At 42.0% G+C, this 18,963-nt stretch overlaps 1 protein-coding gene across 2 annotated transcripts in view; it reads left to right on the top strand.

Moving 5' to 3' along the window:
• The first annotated feature begins 8,835 nt into the window (after positions 1–8,835).
• The window catches only part of ngef (neuronal guanine nucleotide exchange factor), a 30,495-nt gene continuing 20,367 nt past the window's right edge, over positions 8,836–18,963 (top strand). The window contains exons 1-4 of one of the 2 annotated variants that reach the window (XM_088301240.1): positions 8,836–9,391; positions 14,191–14,287; positions 15,683–15,988; positions 16,353–16,417. In XM_088301240.1, the coding sequence (XP_088157366.1) occupies positions 9,124–9,391; positions 14,191–14,287; positions 15,683–15,988; positions 16,353–16,417 (736 nt within the window). In that variant the 5' untranslated portion in view covers positions 8,836–9,123. Of the gene's footprint in view, positions 9,392–14,190; positions 14,288–14,345; positions 14,463–15,682; positions 15,989–16,352; positions 16,418–18,963 lie in introns of those variants that run through there. The other variant, XM_088301241.1, reaches the window with a different exon arrangement.

Raw genomic sequence — 18,963 nt, 5'->3', positions numbered from 1 at the left:
AGTCGACCTCACAAACACATTTTGTGGAAGTAAGTACGTATAGAAATGAGCATTACAATACAGTTGTCGCCATCTCCTGGTCATTAGGAGAAATGCTGCTGGTGACAACTTCCGGGAATGTAAACTATATGCGCCGTAATTCGATGTCTCCTACTATATTCTAATTGTCGTTTTATAAAGCAAAATTGAAAATCAAATTATTTTTTATACTTTTTCTTATTCGTTCCAGACAACTCACTAGAATATAAATCTGTGCTTCAATTTTGGTATTTTGAAATTAAAATCAAATCACGAGTCGTTTTTCTATTTTTAATATTTAATATACAGGAGATCATATATTTAATAACTCATGTAATATTTGTAGCGCTGTTGATGTTAGTGGATCTATTGCCTAGACCGTTTTTTCTTTTATTTTTCATTAAACACACAATTAAGGAAATCCTGATGTGGGTGGGGGGGCACCTCACATTCTCCATCCACAGCTCAGCCTTGCTTCTCAGAGTAAAGTGAGACCACTTAGATTTGAACACATTCAGATGTACATAAATTAAAATAATAATAATAACCATGATAATCTCAACAATGAATTCATAACAGCTTTGATCTCGACAAATTGTACTTAACCTTTCCCTTAAAGGGGAACATGCATTAAAAGTGCACGAAGGCCATGAAGTGAAAATACATGACAGTGAAGCACAAGTCTCAAGATAATTTAATACACAATGGGTAAAAAAACAAACAAACAAAGAGTCAAAATCCTCTGATTTTGAGTCAAATGTGAATGAATACATTTCCTCATTTTTTTAGCCTTCCATGACGCAAACAAATTATTTATGGGTATGAAACAAGACAAGGCATTAATGGAGATTGGACTTTAAAAAAAAAACGATAAACTTTTTTCCCTCCATTTTCTGAAGGCCACCAAAACCTTGAACCAACTATGATCAGCACATGAGACCGGAATCAATAATTCCCTAACTGTGTTTTTTTTTTTTCAGCTGGGATAGGCAGGTGACAGTCACAGGGCAGAGGGGGGCCTATCAGGGACGTGCCTCTATTAGTATTAGTGACTAGATCAAACCATATCTGCGAACAAACAACTGTTTAATACATAAAATGGACACTCCCAAATTATTTTCCTCCCATCGCTTTGCGCCCCCTCCAGTGCTGCAGCATATGCCGCATACATACTTTTTGCGCCACTGGATGGACGTTCCATACATTGGCCCATTGTATTTGCCAGGAAATGAGCACAAATTTTGAGATAAATATAAGAAAATAAATGTGTTTCTTTAATTAAAATTGCTTTCAAGCAAGGTCGACCGTCAATCTAATATGAGTTTTGGACTTTGAATTTACATGATGACACGTGTATCTTGTATCAAAATGCTGTAAACATTTAAAGGGCTGGACCACATAGTCTCAATCACCTGTCAGCGCACCACGATTTGGTCACAAACAAAAACACACACACATTGAAAGTATTTGTGTATTTATTTATTTATTTATATTTTGATCCCATATGCAGCATGACAGTTCAGTTCTCGATATCGTCGTCAGGCGCCACGCTGTCGCCATCTCCTGGTCAGCAGGAGAATTGCTGTTGGTGACGACTTCCGGGAATCTAAAACAAATATACGAGCCGTACTTCTCTTTGGGTCTCGTGCTGTATTCTGTTTTCGTTTTAGAATCAAAATTTGAAAATCAAAATGTATTTAGACTTTTCCATACTGGTAAACTACAACATCAAACTGGATTTCAATGTTGGTGTTTCAATATTAAAATGAAAATAAAATAAGTCGTTTTTCTATTTTTTGATATTTGTTTTCAAACGTAATATTCAATGACCAAAAGTGACACGGACCATGTAACGATAACATGTAACGAACCCCTTTCGTTGTTAATTTTTTATTTCATTAAAAAAATTATATAAATTATATATTGTGGCAGTTGAAATGAGCACACACGACTGACTGTGAACACGTCTTTATTCCAAGACTGCCAACAACAGAATAACGCACAATCACAAATTCGCGCCAACAAACATTAACATGAATACGCCCCCAAACGGGATGCCTGCTGGGTGAGAGGCATGGTCCTAATGTCCGCCACACAGCCCCCCCCCGAACACCCAGAAGGTCGCTCAGAACAAAAACCTCACAGGGGGCTTCACCGGCCTGCCACATCGACTACGCAGGCCATCCTCTAGTGGTGCAGTTGAAACCCGGTGGGCAGGGGGGTCAGGCGAGACAGGAGCGGGAGCACGACACACAACGTCGTCGCGCGGAAGTGAGGGCGTGGACTTTGGAGGGCGACCGCGGCGAGGGACGTGGGCCGGCAACAGCACATCGCCTGCAACCAAATGAGCTGGTTTTAGCCTATCTACCGAGACGCACTCCCTTCGCCCACCCATATCAAGCACAAAACTCTTATCGCCGCGCTCCAGCACCCTAAACGGGCCGTCATACGGTGGCTGCAAGGGCGAGCGGTGGGCATCGTGGCGCACAAAAACAAAACGGGCTGACATAAGCGCGGACGGCACGAATACCTTGGGAACACAGTGGTGAACCGGTGCAGGGCTCAGGGGCCCCCCCGACAAAAAGGAAAAGGGCGGAGCGTCCAAACCGTCTGGCAGAAATTCACCAGGTACGCGAAGCGGCTGACCGAGCACCAACTCAGCAGGAGCGGCGTTAAGATCCTCCTTCGGCGCTGAACGTAAGCCGAGCAAAATCCATGGCAGACGGTCGACCCAGTTACCGTCCGATAACGCAGCTCGCAGCGCAGCTTTAAGTGACCGGTGAAAACGTTCGCACAAACCGTTAGCCTGCGGATGGTAGGCAGTAGTGCGGTGCACGCGTACACCCAACGATACTGCCAAGGCTGACCAGAGCTCAGATACAAACTGGGGGCCCCTGTCCGAGGTGATATCGGACGGCGTGCCAAAACGCGCGACCCAGGACGACAGAAACGCACGGGCTATATCCACCGAGGTCGTGGAGGACAGAGGAACCGCCTCTGGCCACCTAGTCGTCCGGTCCACCATAGTGAGTAGGTGAGTAAAACCTTGCGAAGGGGGAAGGGGACCTACCAAGTCCACATGCACATGGTCGAACCTCCTGGCCGGAATCGGAAAAGGTTCAAGGCTCGACCTGGTGTGTCGGTGGACTTTGGCACGCTGACATGCTACACAGGCCGCTGCCCACATCCTGACGTCCTTACGAAGCCCGGGCCAGACAAACTTTGCCCCAACCAGCTTGACCGATGCACGGACGCCAGGGTGTGACAGGGAGTGGATCGAATCAAAAATCCGGCGACGCCATTCCAACGGAACTACAGGACGAGGGCGGCCCGTGGACACATCGCAGAGGAGAGCAGTTCCACCGCCCCGCAACACCACCTCCTCAAGCTTAAGAGCCGTACTCACTGCCTTGAGGTTGCGGATGTCAGGATCAACGGACTGGTCGGCAGCCATTTCCGAAAAATCAACCCCGAGCTGGACTGGACACACGATCGCGCGCGATAAACAATCAGCTACAGGGTTACACTTACCGGCCACGTGCCGAACGTCCGTCGTAAACTCTGAAACGGCCGCCAAGTGCCGCTGCTGACGGGCCGACCATGGTTCAGTAACCTTTGACATCGCAAACGTAAGTGGCTTATGATCTACGTAAGCCGTGAAACGGCGTCCTTCAAGAAGGAAACGAAAGTGGCGCGTCGCAAGGTACAAAGCCAACAACTCTCGGTCGAAAACACTATACTTGCGTTCGTTATCCCGCAGCTTACGACTGAAAAACGCAAGAGGCTGCCACACATTTGCCACGAGCTGCTCAACCACTGCCCCAACAGCTATATCAGAAGCATCTGTAGTTAAGGCAACTTGCGCAGTCGCAATCGGGTGGACCAGGAGAGTCGCACTCGCCAGGGCGTCCTTAGTTTGTCGAAAAGCCTGTTCCCGCCGTGCAGACCACTCGACAGTATCATTAGCTTTCTTATTTTTCAAGGCGTTGTAAAGAGGATGCAGGAGGTGGGCCGCACGCGGGAGAAACCGGTTATAAAAATTAACCATGCCCAAAAACTCCTGCAGCGCCTTAATTGAGGCCGGGCGGGGGAAATCCACCACTGCCTTCACCTTGGCGGGCAAGGGGACCGCGCCCTGTGCTGAAATCCGGTGGCCTAAGAAATCAATCTCAGCCAGACCAAATTGACATTTCGCTGGGTTAACGATCAGACCATGCGAATCAAGACGCTTGAAAACCTCTGTTAAGTGTGACAGATGTTCCTCTGGTGAAGGACTGGCCACCAGAATATCGTCAAGATAAACAAACACAAAGTCGAGGTTGCGCAACACAGAGTCCATCAATCTTTGAAAAGTCTGTGCTGCCCCCTTCAGTCCAAAAGGCATGCGCAAGAATTCAAAAAGACCGAACGGGGTTATCACCGCGGTTTTGGGCACATCTTCCGCCTGCACAGGCACCTGGTGGTAACCACGGACCAAGTCCACTTTTGAAAAAATGGTGGTGCCCGCCAAACGGGTGGAAAAGTCTTGAATGTGTGGAATGGGGTAACGGTCATGCGTAGTCACATTGTTAAGGCGACGAAAATCACCACAAGGCCGCCAGGAACCATCCCTTTTAGGCACCATGTGTAAAGGCGAGGCCCACGGACTGTTAGAACGCCTCACAATCCCCAAACGCTCCATTGTAGCAAACTCCCCTTTTGCTATCGCCAATTTGGCCGCGTCAAGGCGACGCGCGCGAGCAAAAACAGGCGGGCCGACCGTGGGTATGAAATGCTCCACCCCGTGTTTAGTGCATGCGGTGGAAAAGGCTGGAGTCGTTAGGGAGGGAAAGTCTGTCAGCAGGCGCTGATAAATGTCACCCGATGCCAAATAATTCGCATGCGTTAATGGCCCGAGTCCCCCAGCCTCACACGGAAAAGTAGCAAAAGAAACAGCGTCAATCAAACGGCGGTTTGCGACATCAACGAGCAGTCCATGTGCACACAGAAAATCCGCGCCAATAATGGGAACCGTGATTGCGGCAACAAGAAAGTTCCACTGGAAATCACGTCCATGGAAGCACAGAGTCACCGACCTGGAACCAAAGCTGATGATGGGCGAGCCGTTAGCCGCACACAGGGGTGGTCCGCAAACGCCGCCCGCCTTGTCCACGGCGGAGGGTGTAAGCAGGCTGACTTGCTACCCGCAGTCCACCAGGAAACGTCGTCCAGAGGACGAGTCTGTAAGGAAAAGCAGCTCGCTCTCTTTGCCGGCGCCCACAGCCACTACTGAACGCCGGCGTTGGAGTTTCCCGGAGTTTCGTAGGTGCAGGGGGGAACACAACGCCGAGCCCTGGCGCCAAACCGCTGATGGAAGAAGCAGAGAACCTTCCCACGACGCTTTCGAACGACCACCGCGGCCACCGTTGACGGATCCACGTCTGGTGTCGTCCCAAGGGTGGAATCGGCCGCCACACTTTGCACGGCGAACCGTCTCGTAGCCAGCAGAACTCGATCCGCTTCCTCAGCCAAACCTCGATGATCGCCGGTCGCCAGACAAGCGGAGTTAGCCAACACTGCGCGCACCGGAGATGGTAGCTGTCGCAGGAAAATGTGCGGGAAAATAAAACCGCCCTCATCCGAACCCAAGAGCGACAGCATATTGTCCATGAGATCCACTGCCGTGCCATCGCCCAAACCGGGCAGGGAAAGGAGCCTATCTGCCCTCTCTGAGTCCGACAAACAGAACCTCCTCAGCAGAAGCTGTTTGAGCGCGTCGTATTTCCCGCCATGTGGAGGTGCTCGCAATAGCTGCATAACACGACGTGTAGTCAGTTGGTTGAGGGACGCCACGACCATGTAGTACTTCGGGTCATCGGAGGTGATTCCACGAAGGTGGAAAAGCGCTTCCACATGCTGGAACCACGAAGCCGGATCGCTCTGCCAGAACTCCGGTAGCCTCACGGTAGCGGTGACGGCTGCAAGATGAGGGAGTTGGGGCGGCATGGCCGAGGAAGACACCTCTTCATCTACGACTTGAAACATACTCAGCGTCGGGGTCACCAATGTGGCAGTTGAAATGAGCACACACGACTGACTGTGAACACGTCTTTATTCCAAGACTGCCAACAACAGAATAACGCACAATCACAAATTCGCGCCAACAAACATTAACATGAATACGCCCCCAAACGGGATGCCTGCTGGGTGAGAGGCATGGTCCTAATGTCCGCCACAATATATTTTTTTTATGCCGATGATGATGTTGTTCTGTTTTCATTTTCACAAGTCTTGGGACTTATTCGGCTCTTCTGATATCGTATTTTGTGCCATATCATGTGGAAATGTGTGTTGTATAACAATCAGATTCATTGTATCATTGAACTCAATTGAAACTCACCATTTTAGGACGGATTGTTCACAACCTTTTGTTTTGATACATATACATTTTAAGTTGCATCAAGTTAGATTTCATCAACTGAACTGACTATTCGACCAGTCTATCATTCTATCAATCTACAGTGTAAATAAAAAGCCTACACACCCATGTTCAAATGCCTTTTTTCAGATAAAAAAGGGACCAAGATAATTTCAAAACCTTTCCCACCATTAATGTGACCTGTCCAACTCAATAAAAATCACTTTGAGAGGGATATTGAAAAAATAAACTACCAAGATAATATAGTTGCCGAAGCATAAAGACCCTCTTAAAACCTCAGATGTAGCTGTAGATTCAGCTGTTTTAGTGGGGTTTTGCCAAATTTGTTTTTGTAGTTGTTTTCTAGCATAATCACAAAGTTGTTGTTTTTTTTCCAAACTGTTATTTTTGTTGTTTGTCTGCTCACAAATCCCTCCAACATGTCTCAAGCCCCAAATCCTATTGTGATGTCTCTTTGATGAGCTGCAGTGTTTGCACCAAATATACTGTTTGGATTTATGAGTTCAAAAAAAGTTACACCTTGCCTTTATTGGGCCAAAATATCCCCAAACCAAAATATGTGGCAAATATTGTGCAGGTGGATCCTTCTCTTTATTTTGACTTCTCTTGATTAATTGAGTTGTACTGGTTAGAGGTCACATGAATGGAGGAAAAACGTTTTAACGTTTTAAAAATGACGCTTGTCTTTATCTATATTATATTATCTTATCTTATGTCATGTCATGTCATTATCCATACCGCTTATCCTGTGCGGGGTCGCAGGAGGGTGCTCTGCCTATCCCAGCTGACAACGGGCGAAAGGCGCACTACACACTGAACTGGTCGCCAGCCAGTCACAGGGCAGATATAGACACCATCACTGAGTGGGAACTGAACCCACGCTGCCCGGACACAACTCAGGCGAGTGTACCACTACACGATCAATGACCCGATATTATATTACATTACATTACATTACATTACATTATATTATATTATATTATATTATACTGTACTATGTATACTATACTATACTATACTATACTATACTATACTATACTATACTATACTATACTATACTATACTATACTATATACACCCTGAACTGGTTACCAGCCAATCAGAAGACACACGGTGTCAAACAACCATTTACGCTCACACCCACACCTGGGGCAATTGTTCAATTAACCAACCACGCATGCCTTTGGAATGCCGGAGGAAACCCGAGTACCCGGAGAAAACCCAAACAGGCAACGGGGAGAACCTAAATTCAAATCGAACCCTGTACCTCTGAACTGTGAGGCCACCATGCGGCCCGATATTATTATATTATGTTATCCATTATCTGTACCGCTTGTCCTCACAAGGGTCGCGGAGGTGCTGGAGCCTACCCCAGTCCTAGAAAATCTTATCTTAGCTTTCCAGTCAAACTCACTGTTGACTCTCCACACCCCTATGACAACCAGAGTAAATATCTCCCCAGGTATCATCATGCAATGTCACATTCAGTTCCAGTTCCCATTGTCTTTTTATGTGATGTGTGTTTTCTGACAAAACCCTTAGCAATTCCTTATAGATTAAGGACACTTGTTTTTTTTCATTACACTTCCTTTCTCAATTATTTGAATGAAAATTTTTTCTATATGCATTGGATTCCTTCTGATGTGATCCCAATCACGATGTTTCGTTAAATAATTTCTTATTTGTAGGTATCTATAATGATCCCTTGAGGGTAAATTAAATTTGCTATTTATTTGGGCAAAGCGTTTAATTGCATTTCCTTCAAATATCTGATTGAAAGTGCTCAGTTATTTTCAGCCCATCCAACAAAGCCTCTGTCTACTAGAGATGGGAAGAATTCAGTATTTACCACATTTCTTTATATGGTAATACATTTTGTCTTAATCTACCTAAAAAACACCAAGTCCTTAATCTACAGTAAGTATAAAGGGGGACAGGACAAGGCATGGTTGAATAGCAACACAGGCAGGCTTATTGGCACCATGTAAAAACACTAAAATGAACTTTAAACTCTTAGTGTCAGCTGACCAGGAAAAAAATACTTGTGTATGGGGCCCTGGCTCAACAGGATCAGGAACATTACTCGCAGTTCTTAGCACAGACTTTCACACACGGGAACTCACTTACACTACTAGCTAGCAGTTATTTTAGTCATTTCTTTCTCTGCTTTTGATGTATAATTTAACTTTGCTTTAAGGCAGAGGAGAGAATCTAAAACGGAAAAATCATTACACTGTAATCTGCCAGTGGTTCACTTTTCTGGTTCGGCAACAGAGTGCATTTTAGGGCAGAGAAGCAAGCATGCAGGCCAGGTTGAGTTTAGGAATGTCAGTGCGTTACAGGGTGGTGTAGAGAGAGGGACGGAGCCAAACAGAGGAGGGACAAAGAGCAGGAGAGGGAGAGCGAGTCATAAATGCAATAATTACAGTTTAGGTAGAAATAAGCAAAGCACTGTGCTCCCACTGGCTGCCAGTGTAGCTGACAACAAGACAGAACGGAGAGGACCTAAGCAACGTTGACCTTTTTGTTTTGTTGGTTACACTCCAATTCACCGCTGCTGCTTGGGATTCATTCATGTTTTTTAAATGAATATTATCACGGAAGCCAATCATTTCTCAAGATGGATTTTCTTCTGGATTCTGGCTGATTAGGATGGATTATTTTCATCAAGTTTCCTCCAAGTCTAAATGAATTTTCTTAGCACACTTGAATTTGACAACCGTGATTCATTCACCATGTCTGTGGCTGCACTGTTTCGAGCCAAGTGGGGGACAAAAACCCAGGAAAGCCCAGACAAGCATCCCACCACTGTGGCTTTACCCAAACATGAGGTCTATGATGATGATGATGATGATGAATCCAGGGTGGGCCTGAGCAGAGAACCTATTCGTAGAAACTCTCGCTTTTACCGTTCAATGAGGAGGAAGAGAATGGCTGCCTCTGAAAACCCCGAAAGTAAGAAAACGTCAAATCATCTTGTGATCTAGATTGTTTATGCTACATGTTGAGTTTATTCCCATCAATGGCCACAATATATCATGTCAGACATGTCAGCCAGTGTTTCTTAGAGTGTAGCCCACAGCACCACCAGTGGTCCTGAGACACCACAAGTAAGCTGTGAGCAACTTAATATGATTTTTTATTTTTTTTGCGACACTGCCACAAATTACAAACATGGTAAAAGTACTGTACATCCATCCATCCATTATCTGAGTTATTTATCCTCACAAAAGTCCCGGGTGTGCTGGAGCTTATCCCAGCTGTCATCGGGCAGTAAGTTTTATTATTATTTTAGCACAGTTTACTGTTTGGTGCAAAGAGTTTTTGTTGCAGTAAAACAAAAGAACATAGAAATGTGTCGTAGAACGTAACCTTTAAGTACCATTGTCAAGTCTTATCGTCATTTTTGTTGCTAATTCTTGATATTAGGCCACGTCCATATAACCACAAATAAGGTTATTTCCCCCCCAAAAAACACCCTTTTGTCTCTATGTAAATGTTGTTTTTTACCCTGAAGACTTTGCAGAACTTCCTTCTCAGTTTCTGTAGATTGAAGGAGAGAACAAAACGTTTTTTTGCACTTGACATTTATGCGCAACATGGTTCAATGTACTTAAAGGGGAAGACAACCCCGCAAAATTATTTGCTATAATATGTGCCTTCACTAGTCTAAACATAGCATTCTAATAAATATTGCGTTCTTGGAATATGAGTTAAGCAGCATGTTTTTAGCCATGACATCACAGTTGTTCAGAGCTCAGGTAATGACCAATCACAGCCCAACTGTTTTCTGAAGATGAGCCAGGATTGGTCATTACCTGAACAACATTGATGCAATTTTCACAGAAGTGACAAAATGACCGCCCTCCTTCCTTCTTAGCTCATATTCCACAAACGCAATATTAATCAAAATGCCATATTTAGAGTAGTGAAGGCACATAGATCACATTATCCCCAAATAAATGGGGGGGATTGACTTCCCCTTTAAGGTGTATTCAACAATAGAATGGCATTGTCACCTTATACGTGTGTTAAATTATTTCCTGGTACGACTGACTCAAGAGACTTTAAACGTAATGTAGGAATCGAGGTGACCAAATGCACAACGTCAAATGATGTTGCATTTTTCTGGCTTTAGATCTTTTCACCTCCGGGTCGGCAATATATCATTTTAAAAAAATATATATATCTGTGTACGTGTAGAAATAACCTTTGAGGTAATAATGGTTTTACATTGACTTACTGGCCCTTTATCGGTCACAATTTGAGAAACGGTCTAATTCAGTCTTTTTCAATGGAATGTACTGTGGAAAACTATACGCTTCTGTTGGACACAATGTACTTGTCACTTCAGAACTCTCCGAGCTTTTTATGGCTTCGACTTCAGACGCCATATTGTGTCGCTCTGTATCACTGTCACATTGACAAATAGATGCAGACGTTACGAAATGAGGCACAAAGTCTTGCCACGTATTCCATTGTAGTCCAAGTCTGTGTGAGTGCAACCTGAGTAACCTGTTGGGTTAAAATAACACAATTGTGTGAGTAATACCTAAATGTTGTGTGTCAACATATGACCTTGTCAATTAGGAGTAAACCTTTAAATTGAATTTTCTTTTTACTCACACCCAACAACTCTGAATAATGGAAATGCTTATTTATTTATTTATTTTTTACTGTGTATAGAGACCATTATTCTCGACAGGAATGAACCCTTTTCACCGAGCCACACCAAAGTGTTTGGGCTTGGACTTTGCCCAGCATAGAGCAGGCCTGCAAGGGGTTAGAGGGTGAGACAAGCATGCTTTAAAGTAGCAGTACAACTCCTAAAAAGCACCGAGGCCTGTCAAAAAGTGTTGTCAGAGATCTGTTGATAAGGTTGTTGATTTTGCAGCACGGACAGAAATGTGGAAGCGCTGCTAATCAGATCATTTCTCAGTAAAGTCAACTTTCACTCGATAATAAGCTCAAAATAGAGGCGCATACTGAAACAATTGCAATTATACTCAATAGGACACTTTATTGGCATTTTGCTGCTTGGGCGTCTACAAGAACATTCACACTTTAATTGGACATTTTATGCAAATGTTACATAATTACACATTATTTCTTGACACCAAACACGCTATTTATTTAGTTTTCACTATACACGTTATGCACTGATGACGCATTGTTAATATTTTGTCGGCAAATTTTTAGGGAGTGTCTCTTTTCTGCAGCTATTTAACACCTTGATGTTTTACTACAAAGGAAAATGAAGACCACGCCGAAAATAAGTGCGACAACAATATATAAAATATAGCGAAAAAACATAGGTGCTTTTCTTAGACATGGGATTTACACACATGAGACAATTTTGTCATTTGATTATGAACATTTTTATTTAACTCTCAATATTCTGACTTAACTTCTTGTGTCAATATGATAGGGCTGTACCCATTGTTTTCTTGGTTTTCCCCCGGTCACTCAGTGTCTCTATCCGGTTATCTGCTCAATGTGCAAAATGCCTTCAGATAAGATCTGTTGTGAATTGGCAGTAAAAGTAAATACGACTTGACATTAATGTTGTAACACTCAGTTGTGGGTTGGCCCAATCCAATTGACATGATCTGATATCGGTCACATGATTTTCAACTGATCAATATCGGCTGAAAGAGAATGGATATTGAAAAAAATACACTTAAGGAGAATAATAATCATCTTTGGATATCTTTATTCAAATAATTAAAAACAAAATTAAGATGGTTTGACAGTTTGGATGTGGTCTTCTTTTTCGTCTTGATTGCATTGCAGAGGTATTGGATCGGGATTCGGTATCGGCAAATATTCAGAATCAAGTGACTAGGTTCTGACTCGGTGCAAAAACGTGATCGGGACATCCCTAATTACGGGTTCTATTTTCGGAGACAGGCGCGCGTGCACTCATCTTAAAAACTGGTGCATCTTCATTATTGTGCCCAAGCAAGACTAGTTAACAGAGTTTGAGAGTTTGGCAGACGAGTCGTTTTCTATACCCAGCACAATTGAAAATTTGGAGAAAGAATGCAGACCGGTCCATAGACCGGCAAAAAAAAAAAGTCTAAATTGTGGAGCAGGTGGTGTAACATGATTTTGTGTTGAGTATTTTAGGGTTAAACCTTTTGAATTATTTTTGTACAAATTGCAAAACAGAAAAGGAAGACATCATAAGCACTTAGCCGTGCTCCTTATACAAATCATGATTCATGACCCACTGTTGTACATTTGAACACACTCCTGTATTGTGTGTCTCAGTTTTGTTTAAAATAGAGTGGAATACTAACGACTCTCGTATTTTCATCTGAAACCTCAACACCGTTGTGATAAAAGATTATCACTTGGTTCTGCCTCTACCTGTACTCTAAAATATTTGTATTCTCCTTTGAGGGCTTTTTTCTGTTTTCCATAGAAAAGAGTTGAAACTGAATCATGTTCTTCAAAACATCTTTGTAAAATTACATGGTGACTAGCTCAGAATTTCCAAATAAACTAATCAGGTATGGTTTCATTTTTAGTTCTTTAAATAATTTAAACAATGTGAACGTGGGTGTAAGAAGACTTAAGGAAGGACTGCACAGGCTGGTGTCATAATTGTTCTCCATATTGTTATGCCATGCTAACTGCTTTGTCATTCAGGAAAATGATTGGTAAAATGCCCTGATTCTTTACGTACCTGGAGAAAACATTTGTTCAGGCGATATGGTGGAATGATATTCACTTACAGTACTAGGTGACATGCAGCAAGTTCATGCTGACTGACCTCCCACATACACTCTCCTCCAAAAAAAATGGAACAGTGAGGCCAATTCCTTTATTTGTGCTGTAGCCTGGAAAAAATGAGTTTGATGCCAGATGATGAATATGAGACAAAATATCAATTGCACTTGTATTACTGGGTACTTAGAAGGTGGCATTATTTGTAATAAAAGATCAAATCTGTAAGTCAACAAAATTACTTTAACAATTATTTGTTTTGGAAAGGGTATTCTATTCAATTTCCTCCCTTGGAGGTAAAGAGCATGTTCTATGGGATTTAAGTCTGAATTGGCCATTCTAAAACTGTCCATTCCCCCCGATGAACTATTTTGTTGTTAATGCAGTGTGTGTTTATTTATTTAGTTATTTATTTGTAGTGGGGGTTGGGGGGTATTTCACTATGTTGCTGCATGATGATGAGTCCTCTTTTGACACATCCTTCTTTATATTGGGAGGCAAACTGAAATCCTAACCCCTGTAGACTTGTGAGTTAATGGGACACTTTTATGAGCTTCACACTTAAGTAATAGGTTTGCATGTAAAAATGACATCAGGAATAAAATGCCCCCAAGACTCTGTGGTGATTTAAGGCTTTTTCTGTCAGATTTACAACATGTTCTGCACAATAGTTTGAATTTATTGGCACCAACGTGAGCACATGTGATCACCTTCTCAAAATAAAAAAAATACCGTGCCGATCGATTCTTCACTTACACAGGCAGCAAGCAGAAGAACGTACACCCACCGACTGGTTATATTTCGGACATTTAGCCACGCTTAAGTTGTGTCAACTCACATGACATATATTTAGTCAACCCCCTTACAATAAAATCACAGTAACACAACAATATCCATTGCTTAGGTATGGACTTAGTTCAGCCAGCAAAAAAAAAATGCTTTGTTATGTCTTATTGTGCTACATTTCATTAACTATCTTTTTCCCTCTCCCTTTCCAAACCATGTTTTACACTTTACACCAGGTTCTCCCAGGTCTGGAGTAGACAACACCACATCAGCAAACTCTTATTCTAATACTCCTTCACCCCATAAATCACCGGAACTGTCTGTGGCTGGTCGGTGAGTTGACTTACCTTGACTATCAAACCCAACCACAAAACAAATGTGCATGTTGCATGTTGAAACAAAGCTGACAGACAGACACTGAGGCATGTTAGATTGCCACTAAAATAGACGCGCGATCTGGCATTTTCACTTTAACAGTACATCAAACACGATGCGAGAGCTTCAAATTGTGAGTAAAGTTGTCTATTAGTTGAGCCTAAAATTAGTATAAGTAGTTGATTTTGTGATTATATGTATTGAATACCCCACAAACAGTCAATGTTAAATGTTGTATACTGTTTGTACATCGTATACTGTAAAAGTAGTGTAGCAGCGATTAAGTCACCTTTACGTGATGACTCTCATTTAGTTACACCTCACAAACCCCATGTTGTTTGAGATATCTTTCTTGAAAAGTACCTTCTAGGCATGTGTCTGTGAATATTTTTTTTAACACAGAGCAAACATTCGTTTATAGTATAATAGGTATTGGAAAGTGGTGAAAAATATTTTCAAGTACAACAAGTATGCACCTTCAATTGGAATTGTAAGAATTATTGTGAATTATCTGCACAAGGGTGGTCATTTATACCAGATGTATCATGTACAAACAAGTTGCCTTGTCACAAGCAGACATGCAAGTGACTTCACTACTGGTACCTTAAATTGGACTTGTTTGTGAAGCTCTCAGTTTAGTTTTCAGGAAGTGAAGCGCATACTCTAATTAATAATTTGGATTGATTGATTTGGGAATAGTACATGCTCATGTTAAACTCTAAAATCATTATAGTGTAAATGTGAGATTGAATGGACGTTTTTGCCAGCCAAGCAGTCCAACGTGTACATTGGCTCTCACCCGTGGTGGGCTGGAATTGGGTCTTGCTCACCATTGACCCTGATAAACAGTTAACAGTAGAAATGGATTGAAGAATAGACCAATACATAGTGTGTGTATTGTTCTGTACAAATTCTGCAACTCCTCTTCATACGCCCTCACTCCACTATTGGTTGATGTATGGTTTTCAAAATGTCATGCTATAACATTTCTTGATGTAATGGTTATCTTTGATCTGTTCTAATGATTCCAGTGATACCTGCTCAATGGCTTATCGTTTCTGACAAGTCAATAATAAAAATAATTCAAATGAAGCCAAAAGTTTACGTGTTCACAACTCATAATCAGTGACCCATTATGGTAATAGTGTACAGAGGAGACATTCCAACAATTAGTTGTATATATGGCTAGACTTCTAACATGTCCATGAAAACAAACCAACAAATGTACAGATAGTGATCACACTTTGCTTTGGAATTTCTGTTCCAAGGATGGCTTGGATGGTTATTACTCTAAAGTGGCTTTTGTGTTATGAAATGCCAGTCTCTGATTTCACCACATCTCCCTCATTCCAGACCGGTGTTGCCAAGCAATGGGGAGGCCAGCAGCAGATATTATCCTTTGTACAACAAGGATGCTGTGAATAAGGAAAGAGGAAGTGTGGGAGGAGGGAGCATGGACATATCTGCTACCTCCTACCACCACAACAGCGCATTAACGGCCGACTCAATGTCATACCGGACTCATAGCATTCTTAGTGGAGACATTAAAAAGCTGTCTGAGCAAACGACTGCAGCTTGCACTGTGCGCGACATTGGAAGTACCATGAGTTCAGGAATGCCTAGCCCTGAGGGTGCTGACCGGAATAACTTCAACCACAGGTTTGACCAAATTGCACTGAAAATGCCGGATATGGGCAAATAATGAAAGCTTGAGGGTTTCTGCTACAACAAAATAATCTGAAAACCAGCACACAAGGAAAATAATGAGCTAACGTATACTTTTTTCCTTTGTGCATAGCAATTGACAATTCAATTTCATAAGCAGTGTTATATTGTGCTCCTTGAGAGTGAATGCAAATGAAAAGTAAGTAAAACACCATGAACGGTGTCTATGCTGTGACATAACAGCTTGTTCTCTCGCCTCATTTCAATTCACATATCCACTGACACATAGCGAACATAGTCTTCCACCTGCTTGCCTGCTTCTCTAAACTATTATCTGGCCGCTGTGCTTTCATTTCAGGTTGCTGAGCAATGGAGCATACTCAAAGACAAACAGCTATACCCTCAATATCGTCAAAAATATCGGTGAGAACACTAATCACTGTTCAACATGTTCTCCAACTGTCATCCCCTCTAGGGCTGCCACAGATTAGACTCTTAATTTACCTGTTTCATTGTTAAGAATAGTAGTGGTGGAATCAGAGTAATGATTACTGACTTTTGTGGGTCAAGAACCCTTTATCTTCAATGCATGTTTCAGGTGAAATTATGCATGCATTATTTGAAAATGATTGGAAAATGACAGTGCCTTATTGTTGTTTACGCATACATCTCCACCCTGTACATTTTTCTGCTGCGTATTTTTTCACTCTTATGTAACTTGCAATCCAGTTCGACGCCCACCAAACCAATCTGCAGTATATGACTGGGGGCGATTATGCAACACACTCCTGTTGTTTTGAGTCACCTTACCTTTTGGTATACACACAGTTGAAAAAAAATGGATGCTCTTCTCAGTGAACTTTGAACCCACTAAAAAACTTGATGTACATCTTCAACTCTGTCTGTCCAATAGTACAAAGCCATTGCTACGATTTGTTCGGTTCATACTTGGTAAACCCCCCGCCCCCCCCAAAAAATAAAAAAAAAAAAATATATATATATATATATATATATATACATACATATATATCCATCCATCTTCTGTACCGCTTCTCCTCACTAGGGTCGCGGGGGGTGCTGGAGCCTATCCCAGCTATCTTCGGGCAGTAGGCGGGGGACACGGGTTGCCAGCCAATTGCAGGGCACACAGAGACGAACAACCATCTGCGCTCACACTCATACCTAGGGGCAATTTAGGGTGTTCAATTGGCCTACAATGCATGTTTTTGGAATGTGGGAGGAAACCGCAGTACCCGGAGGAAACCCACGCAAGCACGGGGAGAACATGCAAACTCCACACAGGATGGCCGGAGCCGGGATCGAACCCACGCCCGATGCTGTCTCTCTCTATATGTATATATATATATATATATATATATATATATATATATATATATATATATATATATATATATATATATATGTATATATATATATATAAATATATATATATATATATATGTGTGTGTGTGTATATATATATATATATATATATGTATGTATATATATATATGTATGTATATATATATATATGTATATATATATATGTGTGTGTATATATATATGTGTGTATATATATATATATGTATGTATATATATATGTATATATATATGTGTTTATATATATATATGTGTATATATATATGTGTATATATATATATATATATATAGAGAGAGAGAGAGAGAGAGAGCTAGTGACAGTGAGTGAGAAAGTTCCATTCATTAACCATTCTGGATACTTTTACTGTCTCTTTTGACACTTGTAGTTGGGTAGGCCTACTCTGGCCTGGACCAAAGTGGATAAATTAAATGGCATTTGGTCTGCTTCTCTGAGCTTTCATGCTGGCTAGAAGAATGACCCCAAAACTATATAAAACATATTGTCAAGGGCAAAGGTAAAGATGAACCCATTTAACTTTTACACAATCGATTACTATATATTCAACAGGAGTTGGAATGGAAACATCTTATGTTCATTTCGTGCCACGATCACATCAAAATTCTTTTCTGGTAAAACTTCATCTTGTTGCCAGGGCAAACATATTCTAGCGTGTTTGGGTCCGGGTTTTGCCTCACTGGGCATTTCGGTACATGGAGCTGCCTGGTACACAGTTGTGGGTGCAAATAAGTGGACTCCAATTGCCCATGTCACATACGTGACCGACTATATCATCCGCAAAGGGAGATCTTGCAGTTGGACTGCCAAAATCATGTATGGACTCAGTGAGTCTATTTCTGGTCCTACAATGTCAAACACGGCATGTCTTTACTTTCCGTTTGCCTTGTGAGTGGAAAAGGTCGAGCTCCGCTACCGGTACCATTTAATGTTGGTCTTCTACTTGGTATCATTTGTCTTCATATACCCTCTAGAAAGATGGTAAAACAATGACTTAACATAGAAAATATATTCAGTTGTGTAGTGGTTCACATCGCAGATTTTCATGCAGCTGGTGTGGACTCAATTGATACGCTGTGGTCCATTCATGTAATTGATAATTGCGCTCATATTCTAACTTTGTCCTTTGAACAGGCGGTTCTCAGCTTACGATGGTCTTACTCTCCACATATGACATTTTGAGGTTACATATGGCACAAAGTGTAATTACGTATATGTCATCACACAGAACAAGAAGGCACACTCAGTAATTGCTGTACTGTGTTTTTCCATTAGGTTGGTTTATGTTTATGCCCTTAAAGATTTTTTATACAGATAACCAGTTATTTTATTTAAAATATTTATTTGTTTAATTTATTTGTTGGTCAGTCTCCCGCCCTCCGCCCGCGATCTCGGTGTGGCTCCGTCCTCAACCCTCCGGCCTTATTCATAAAAATTTGTCGGCCCCTGACCCTGTAAAAAAAAGCATCGATGCAAGATGCCATTACGAGAATGATGCTGCTAACGGCAGAGGTATATTTAAACATCATTAGGGGCTAATTTACGATTCAAATGACATTTCCGGTTACCAGCG

This window comes from Idiotropiscis lumnitzeri, chromosome 7, assembly GCF_059441095.1.
Source record: "Idiotropiscis lumnitzeri isolate Australia: NSW breed Sydney's pygmy pipehorse chromosome 7, RoL_Ilum_1.0, whole genome shotgun sequence".
NCBI lineage: Eukaryota > Metazoa > Chordata > Actinopteri > Syngnathiformes > Syngnathidae > Idiotropiscis > Idiotropiscis lumnitzeri.
Note: the sequence above shows the minus strand (reverse complement) of the source record. Positions and strands in the feature narration are given on the sequence as shown.